We start from the raw sequence: 10,080 nt of genomic DNA on the forward strand, positions 1-10,080 counted from the left end.
AAAATTATAGTATTGACTTGCTATAACACGGTGCATGGGATCCATGGACGACCCCCATTGTATATATATATGAAGATATTTTCTGGGCAAGTAAATTTTGGTCAGGAATGGCAGTTTCATATCCTGACATAACACAGGAAAAGACCAAATAAAATCGTATTTTCCATACACATGACAGACCTGCTATTTGTGTATTGTGCCCAGTCAAAACTATGATGGTATTGTCAGAGGTGAAAATAACAAATTTTGCAAATGAAAATAGATACAGTGGATGCTGCATACCCGGCACTCGTTGGGAATGAAGAAATAATCTGGTTTAGCCAGAGTGCCTGATTGTAGAGCTGACTTTGTTACCTACAGCTAGAAGTGATACAGTTTTGTTACTCATATATTTTGTTGTATCACATGGTTCTCTCAAATACTGGACAAATTCACGATAAAAAGTATACCCATACTGGACTAAGATTAAATTAGCCTTGTCGGCAACCATGTAGTTTCAATGCAGTCTTAATTGGTGACGATGCACAACCATCTGAATAATCACCATGCATTGGTTACAGCACTGGTTTCTGTATAAACATATTCTGGCGGCTCATTTCATGCTGAGATCCGTAAGTGACGGCTGCTGCACTGCAGAGTGCTTATGTGATGATACACGTACTACCCATGAACGGAACTGAAGTTTCATGCTGGTGTTGGTGTGCCATATTGGTCTTGACAACTCCCGTTGTATGTGCATTTGAAGCTTGCAAAGATCACTAGACATGAGTTGTTCCTGTTATGTTACCTGTTATTCAACACTCAGAAAAAGCATTCCACTGTGTATGCATTATGCTCAATCTACTGTTGATTCAGTTTAATATGATCTGAAAAAATTTGTTTCCATCACTAAAATAATCTATATGATTCAAGCAGTTATTATCCCCCTGGCATATAATGCAGGGGATATAGTCGACGTCTCCCTCGTCTGCCTGTCCATCTGTCAGCCCATCCATCCGTAATCATTTTGTTTCAGGCACATCGCTCCAAAACCGTTAAATATTTTTCAAGAAAAATTGGCACATATATCAAACAGCAACTACCATGGTGCCATTTACTATTTCCAGTTGTTGTTTTTTTTCCATTTTTATTTTTCTTGGTTTCTATGGAAATGATTTGAACTTAGTCTCAAAGGGAGAGATGACCTTCGTTTCCAGAGCACAACTGAAAAACTGTTTGATATCTTTAAACAAAACTTGGTAGAGATAGTGGTGCCTTTTTCTATTTGGATATTCGTACTTTCAGTAAAACTAGGCAGATATATGAGACAGATCTTTGCTATTTACAGATTTTTGTCATTTTTCTTTTCTTGGTTTTATTTCATTGCAATATATTATCCAAAACCGAAGCTAAAATACCATCGTTCTACTAATACCACAGTATACCGTTTCAGGTTAATAAAATGATTGTACAAAGAAAATTGTGCTAAAATGCCGCAATACACCATTTCACCCCTAATATCCACAGACAAACACTATTCTAATGATGTGTGGAAAAGTAACGAATTGCTGTTGTTTCAGGATCCCCTACACTGAGGAAGACCTGTTCCCTCATCTGTTCCATTTCCTGGCTGCAGCTCGCCAGTGCTGGTGTGGCAACTTCTGTTTTACCTGCAGTGCTCGTTACTACAGTCATGTCAGTCTGCGTCACTTGGTGAGCAACACTTACAGTGCCAGCCCAGGAGTCAGTTTGGTCCCAGTTGAGGGCTTTCTCTGTTCCCAACATTGTCTGATACGCTTCAAGCACAACCCACGAGCATACTGGAGGAATTAACTGACTGTACAGTCAACATGTGGTTAAAATGTACAATTCACCCATGCAAAAGATAATATGTTTCTGTAAATAATGTCATTGAAACCTTAGTTGAGAACATTTGGCAACATTAGTTAAAGCTGTATGAAACCTCATCACAAAAACCAGGAGTCAATAAGGTCACACAAATTTGTTAATGATTATGACCATCTTTAGATGTCTGTCAAGGATTGAGGACTTGTGGCAAGGAAGGCTAGGAAAACACTGGTCAGTCAATTTGTGTATGGTGGGGCATTGGTTTGTTAGATGATGTTTTGGTTGTTAAAGTGATCTGATAATGAGCTGTGAGACGACCTTGAATTGAAACTTGAAAATTTTAACTACTAATTGTATATTTATGGTACTTTATCTCACGGAGTGTACTCTCTCTTCTTATTGGACTGTTGAGTGGAAACTGTAAACAAAGCTTCTGGCATGTCGTGAACCCTTCTTCAGAACAGACCCCACTGCTGTTCCTCGACAGCCTGGCAGTCTTCATAGAAGCATGCAGCATGCTCTTCCCTTGTCTACAGCCCATTAGGCTCAATGCAAACCAATGACTTCTCGAAATTAATAGCTTAACATCTTCATTGAAATGCTGATCATAATCAAAACATTACACTGCTCTGTGAGATTTTTGCAGAATTTATGTCCTAAGAATGAAAAAAGTTGTAAAGCAAACTGTCATTAAAATATTGACAATGTGAGGATTTTGAAGAATTTTTGTCCTAAAAATAAAAAGTTGTTTAACAAACTGTCATTAAAATATTGACAATGTTCACTGTCTGTTACGAGGAAGAGTGCAGAGAAAGCGGCAGCCAAATGTAGTAACATGTAGTAGCATGTGTACAAGTGCAAACAAATTTATTGATTCATTAAACTGTCCATCCCTTCTTTATTCACTATTTACAAGGTAACACACTCTCTGCAAGTGAAGGATTTCCCTCTACTTGTGTGTCAAGCTGATGACAGTTGTTGAGCCAGTACCGAGGGACCAAACTGATGGAGTCCCCCAAAATGTGTGACTGATACATCGCATAGTGTTACGAGAGTGTATTTTCTGTGATTTGAGTTGTTGTTAATTATTATTGCAGTAGTTGTAATTGGGTCACAATATTTAAGGTTTTAGTGTTAGTTATAATGGGTGACATTTCCTGCAGAGAATTATTTAAGCGGCACGCCTCTAAGGCAATACTTTGGAGTTATCTGCCCTTGGCCTTCTATTTGTTGACTTCTGGGAGACTGTTCTAGAACATTCCATGTTAGTGGCGATGGTCGTATGTGCTCAAACTTTCAGGAAATGACTGAATGTATATATAAATGCTAGTTGCTGTGTTGTCGACGGACACCTACACACACATTTACTTGAGTAGCATCATCAGTCTCTGTCAACACTTGATCTAAATAACCTCTGCCTGACCTCTCACTGTGTTACATTCTGCGTAACTGTTTCTCACTCTCGCACTTTGGTGAGTTTGCTATATATTTTGTGACCCACTGCCTTGGATTTTGTCTCATTTGTATTTTATTTGAAATCGGTATTGTGAAAGTGACTTATGACTTTGTATAACTTGCTCTCTTTGCTTAATAATACAATGTTTGAATGTTTTAGACTTGTCTTTGTTCTGTTTTGCTGGTTCACAGGGGATTTCTTACACCTTTTGTCACACAAAATTTACAATAGGTAAGTGGAGACTGTCAGTAATTTAGAGACACATTCACCCATGAATGGAAATCAGTGAACAGTGACTGAAGATCAATAGTCAACGCCAAAGCCCTTGTCTCATGAGGGTTTGACACAGCTGGAGGGGGAAGATCATAGAACATGTTGACATGTAGGATGGTAGATCGCATTCAGAAGACAAGTGGTATATGGGAGACTTCAGCCATAGAGAGGGAGATGGATAGGCGCTTATGCAACCTATGATGGTCTTGCAACACAGCAGTATAAATCTTCAGTTCTCTGACGACAAAGGGCATGTATGTCATCCGACCCAAGCATAGTAGTCGATCCTGTTGTCCTGGCAGTTGGTTCTTTGCAGAGAAGTCCCATCAGAGACAACAAGAATTTATTGGGAAATTATGTAGAAAATTATAAGGTGACATCAGTGATCCTTACTTAGTTAATGGACCAGAAACTTTTTCCTTCACTTTATTCAATCTTCTGGTAGTTGATCCTAAACACAAGTAACCCCATGCGTGCAAAAGACTGAGTCATGCAGTGTTAACAAGTTTAGGCAATTGAATCGTTGCACCGACAGAGAGAATCAAGAGATAAACTCTGTTTAAAGTGAAGCTGGCCCATTTCATGATACTCTTGATGCAAAAGGAATTTTCAAACTGATCATATGCCCCTGACTGATATGGTGGAGGTTGGTTTTGAGAATAATTAGAACTTTTTTATACCCCCTCGTAAATATGATAGAAAGGTCCCAAGCTGGAACTTTGTCAGCCAACTTGTCAGAGTGCAAAAGGGACTGGAAATCTTCTTGCCTGTTGCCATCACTCTGCTAGATACAATATCAAGCAGCTGCTTCACCAGTTGGGCTAGATCATCAACATCAAGAAGTCTTAAAATCGTCCCTACCTCCTATTCATCGGGGCCATATTTGACACTCACTTGTGGAAGGCATTTGTTCCTCAGGACCGATGTCACAATTACATTGAGCCTTAACTGTAAACATACTTAGTTGTAACACCACTGGACTGTCAATACTTGGCAAACAGACTTGGATGGGGTGATAATACATGAATACAGGTGAGTCTACATAAGTGCAAAAAAAATGTGTCTCAAAACTTTTGCTCAAATAAAAGTTTGGCACCGGGAACCCACACTCTTAAAATTCAGCCAACTTTTGTCATTTAAACATGTGCAGGGACTGCATCTCCAATGTTGGAAATGTCAGTATCAAAGAAGAGAAAAATCTTCAATACAACTGGGAAAAATAGTTTATAATTCTGTCCGGTTTAACATGGATATAGGTAGGGAAAACAAGCACTGAATTTTAGAATAATGGTCACTATTAATCTTTATTAGATATTATTCTCAATTAGCATACTTATGTTTTACATCCAAGACTGTAACTAAAGGATGTCTGATGTGGGGGGGCAGCTTATGCATGAAACATACTATTTTGACACTGATTCAAGGGATCAAGTTACAGGGTCGGCTTATACACAGTACATCCAATATTTTCTTTCCCTTTAAAAAGAACCTTCCTCCGCATGGTGGAATTAAAAGAATTTCACTTTGAATCCTAAACTTCAATTACAGCATGGCTGCACAGCAGCATAACAAGAAATGGAATGATCAGACAGGATGTCCAGGATTCACAGCAGATAGGCCTGTTTGGATGAATGGTACAAGAGAGGCCAAACACTTTGTTTCCACTAGCTGTTATGAGAGACAATTCATAATGTCAATCATGTATTTATGAAAGATCTGCACTGTACAACTTCTGTATCTAAAATAAAGTACTGAATAAATGAGTTGTTTATTTGTAATTGTAAGAGACCAGATATTCCACCTTCTGGGATGGTGATATGGCTGTGTAATCACCAGATGATTGAAGCTTCATCTGATGCAAGGCTGAAATTCTTGAACCTGGGAGGACTCAAATAAAGCTCCAACACAAGTCCCTATAGTAACACTCCTGAGAAAACTCTTGGGAAATCATAGGGACTTTTGCAGCAGCCATCCATTCTGGCCTTCTGTAGGATGAGCAGTTGTCTTTTAAGTATGAGCACAATGCAAAGAAAATCATTTAAAATTAATTTATTTGACATTTCAGCCTTATGTTTATTTACATGCTGTACAGACTTTACAATTTGTACAGGAAGGTCGTCCAATACATTGATCATATAACACTACACTGCATCAACACAATCCATGAATATAATAACTAAGGTGAAGTAGCCCAAACATTCCATACAGTTATGCATTAATGGTGCAATTTATCAAAAGTATTAGTGAATGGGAAGAAAAGCTCTTATGACTGGCTTACATATTTTTGCCCTGTACATATACACAGAACATGCATTAGCTTAAGGGTGACAATAATAAGACATGACATAAGAAAACTGATAATACCTTAGCATTTTCAGAAATAACCTCAAGACACAGGACTCATATACATCTCATAAACATCTTGTTTATTTGGTCTTGGACATAATTTTATGAACCTGTAGTATGTGATCACAGATATGAACTCCGTATTTGCATCTTCTTGCAAAAACAGAAACATCCCCATCACCCCCATTTCCTCAAAGCTTCAAACTATTTCAATGTACCACCATGTTCTGCCAGATCATAACAACCACTTAACATCTGCCAGTGAAGATACAACCATGTTTCACAGTAACCTCAAAGATGACGCTGACCTTTGAGACATTTGACATTTATGCATGTAACCAGATTCTTTTGAGTAAGAAACAACTATTTTGCAACCTCAAACTTACTGCATATGTTAAAAAAGACAGCTCTTAACACTTTCCTAAAAATACTTAAAACCGATCCATCTTACAAACACCAAACCATGACAGCTGAGGTTGCGACGATGTGTATTTAATATCAACGGCATAAACACTTCTTGACCTATACAAAGGAATTCCCCAGTCTCTTTGAAAAATTATAAAATAATTTTCACGTTAACTATCTTTGAGTATCTGTCATAAACAAAGGCAGCCATTTTCCAACAAAAGCTATAAGCAGTCCAAGAGATGCTAATAACACATGTACATGTACGGCTCACTTATGGAAGGACTTTTACAAGCTCACATAGTCCTGCCTAATCTGATTCTGGCTGCCACTATCCTAATGTTCCTGCATTATTATGGTTGACTTTTAGGAAGGAAGGAAGGAAGAGCTTTATTCGGTATTTATGGCCACATGACCAAGAGTACAATTAACTGAGCATAATATAGCACATGGGCAGGTAAACAAGTTTATACGGATAGACATAGTTTCAGGTAAATTGCAATATGTTTTAGTAGTTTTACGTTCTTTGTTGCAAGCAACTGAGTAAACTTTGATCTGGTTGGGGATATAATATGAAAATCAGGAATGTACATATAACGTTGTTGTGAGTAAAATGGACATACGCGCAAGAAATGATACTCATCTTGTATTAAATTACAATTACATTTATCACATTTAATGGAATCAGAGTTTATCCTATTATAGCGACGGTGTTGAATTTTAAGTTTATGACTCATGCATCTGAATTTAAATAAAACACGTAAAATATCTTTTTCGTAACAAAACTCTGATATATATTTTTCAGGTTCAAGTACAGATTTATATGATGAGTAATGATTTAAGAATGACGAAGAAGTGATTTTTGCATACCAATTCTGGAAACCTATATCTTTACATCTCTGTTTAAAAACATTTATAAAACTTGTTACCTCGCCACAATCTTGCGATAGCCACACAAAAGAAAATCCAGAATGAAGTAAAAGTAAACGTACATGGGATACCCAATTGTGACCACCACTGTCGTCGTATCTTTTTAGCAGTTCATAGCATGCCTTTGGGGTGCGATAACTTTCCATATTCAGGAGTCTACACCAGTATTTTATACAACGGATGAAATATTGCACACAAAGGTGGCTTCTACCCGTTTCACCGAGTACAATATTTGACGATACATTTTTGCTAACACGAAGTTATCTTTTGAAATAATAGCTGTGCATTTTTTCAATTTTTGCACGATAAGTAAAACCCCATATTTCTGCACCATAAAGTAAAATTGGTGCAATTTTGCTATCGAATATAGTGGATGCCAGAGACAAAGATATACTTTGATATGTCTTGAATAGAGAAAAGATAGGAAATGAAGCCTTCCTAGCTTGTAAAGCTAATGTTTCACATGCTTTAGACCAGTACAGTTTCGATGTAAAGACAATGCCAAGATATTTATAATGAGGTAAAACATTCATGTTTGTACCGTCATAAAACCATTTTTCGTTATTACGGAGGTAACCACCATTCCTGAAAACAATAATGCTGGATTTATCCAAGTTAACATCTAGACCCCATTTGATACAGAATGAATTTAAGGTATCCAATTTTCTTTGTAAACCTATTACTGTGTCATCGATAAGAGTGACGTCGTCTGCAAATAACAGTAAAAGTAAATCATTCATTCCATTTTTCACGAATATTCCTCGTAGGCCACATGTATTCATTTCATCAACTAATTCATTAATAAAGAAAATGAAAAGAACAGGACTTAGAATGCATCCTTGCCGTAGTCCCGATGATGTCGAAAATACGTCTGAGCGCACACTACCTATTTTCACACAAGCAGATACCTTATCATACATACTTTTTAAAATTCGTATTATTTTCCCATGTATACCTTTGGAGATAAGAGCATATAGAAGCTTGTTTCTGTCTCCATAATCAAAAGCCTTCCGAAAGTCTATGAAAGCTGCGTAAAACCGATATTTCGGTTTTCTTAAATACTTTTGGCGTAATGCTTGCAGAACAAACATATTATCAACTGTTGAGTAATCAGGTCTAAATCCAGCTTGACATTCATGTAATATTTCGTTCACATCTAGTCAGATACGGATTCTGGTTTCGAGGATAGAAGTGAATATTTTTCCCATTACATTTAACAGAGAGATTCCACGATAGTTATTTGGTTCCTGAGTACTTCCATTTTTATAGAGTGGAATGATCAAGCCAATATTCCAGCTATCAGGGAAAATGCCGCAATCTAGAACAGCATTAAATATTTCTAGGTAGGGAAGTAAACATTGGGCATGTTTAAAGAATTCGAGTGGTGTACCATCAATACCTGGGGATTTACCAGATTTTAACGCTTTGATCGCGTTATTTGTTTCTGTTCTTGTAATTGGTTCAGACAGAATGTCAATATTGTTACATTCCGCACAGTAATCATGCTGTGTCAAAAATTCTTCAACATTCTCATTGAACTCAACATTTGTTTCCCGACATGCCGGGTTTAACAGACTCTTAAAATATGTCACCCACTTGTCTGTTGTAATTGTGTTACTTTCATTACAAGTGTTCAGTAGAGATTTTATCTTATGCCAGAACTTCTTACAGTCACCACTTACAGCTGCACTCTGAATCTCATCAGCAATACCACTGTTAAACATTCTACTTTTATTTCTGCATAGGAGGCGAAAGTGTCTCTTTGCTTCAATGTATCTGTTTAAATTTTCTTTTGATCTGTATTTGCGGAACATATTAAGCCAGTAAAACTTACATTTTTAGAACCTTGCCATTCTTCATCGAACCATTTTGGTTGCATATTCTTTGCTTTCGGGATCTGATCATCACGACATTTAAAGTGACTACCTACACAGTGTAGAAACTCAACAAGTTTCTCGGTGGCACCATTGATATCAGAATGGACTAGATCAAGGAACTCATCTAATATAGAACGTGCTGTATTAGACGCTACAGACTCATTGAAGGTGTCTAAACCACCATTATTCCACCTGAATTTACGAGTTTTACACACTCTACATGACGATCACTGACCACTTGATTTTCGCTACAATACTCGACGCATACCTGTATAATGCACGATATAGCAAGGTGGTCAGAGTCTGACCGCGAGTGGACAAACATATCCTGAATTAAGTAGAAACAATAAGTGGACGCCAATATAAAATCAACAAGGCTTGAACCATTGTGTGTAATACATGTAATAGACCCAGTTTCGTCGCCTTTTTTCCTACCGTTAACTACATGTACACCCCATACCTTGCATACTTCTAGAAGAGCCAGACCATACATATTTACTGTGGTGTCTTGTGTTGCTCTAGTCTCCCTGAAGTTGTCGGCACGATAGAAATCTGATAATGGTAAGAAGTTCAAATCACTATTATCTTCCAACAAATAATCATCGTTTGTGCCCACCCTCGAATTGAAATCGCCTAGAAGTATTATAGGAATAACATCACCATAATCTGCTCTAATAGCAGCTATTTTCTTATCAAGCTCATCAATGCCATTAGAATCTGGGTCAACATAAAGTGGGGATCCTTCTGGAAGTACATAAAGGAATCCTACAATGAAATTACTCTTAAAGTGGAAAAAGACGCTATTTTCCCAGCTGGGATATATCCTTTGGAGAAATTTTGCAAACACCTTTCGGACATAAACAGCCACACCTCCAGAGTAACGACCATATTGTTCAGTTTACTTATGTCAGACCTGATGAGATGAAGGACACTATTGTTTTCTTCGTCACAGATGTCAGATTCGCC

At 37.4% G+C, this 10,080-nt stretch overlaps 1 protein-coding gene across 2 annotated transcripts in view; it reads left to right on the forward strand.

Annotated features, from left to right (window-relative positions):
• LOC137294105 (leucine-rich repeat protein 1-like) overlaps positions 1-3,441 on the forward strand; it is a 57,572-nt gene extending 54,131 nt beyond the window's left edge. For both annotated transcript variants that reach the window (XM_067825060.1, XM_067825059.1), the window contains exon 5: positions 1,560-3,441. In XM_067825060.1, coding sequence (XP_067681161.1) covers positions 1,560-1,812 — 253 coding nt within the window. In that variant the 3' untranslated portion in view covers positions 1,813-3,441. The remainder of the gene's footprint in view (positions 1-1,559) is intronic.
• The last annotated feature ends 6,639 nt before the right edge of the window (positions 3,442-10,080 follow it).

Source organism: Haliotis asinina, chromosome 8 (assembly GCF_037392515.1).
Source record: "Haliotis asinina isolate JCU_RB_2024 chromosome 8, JCU_Hal_asi_v2, whole genome shotgun sequence".
NCBI classification, from domain to species: Eukaryota; Metazoa; Mollusca; class Gastropoda; order Lepetellida; family Haliotidae; genus Haliotis; species Haliotis asinina.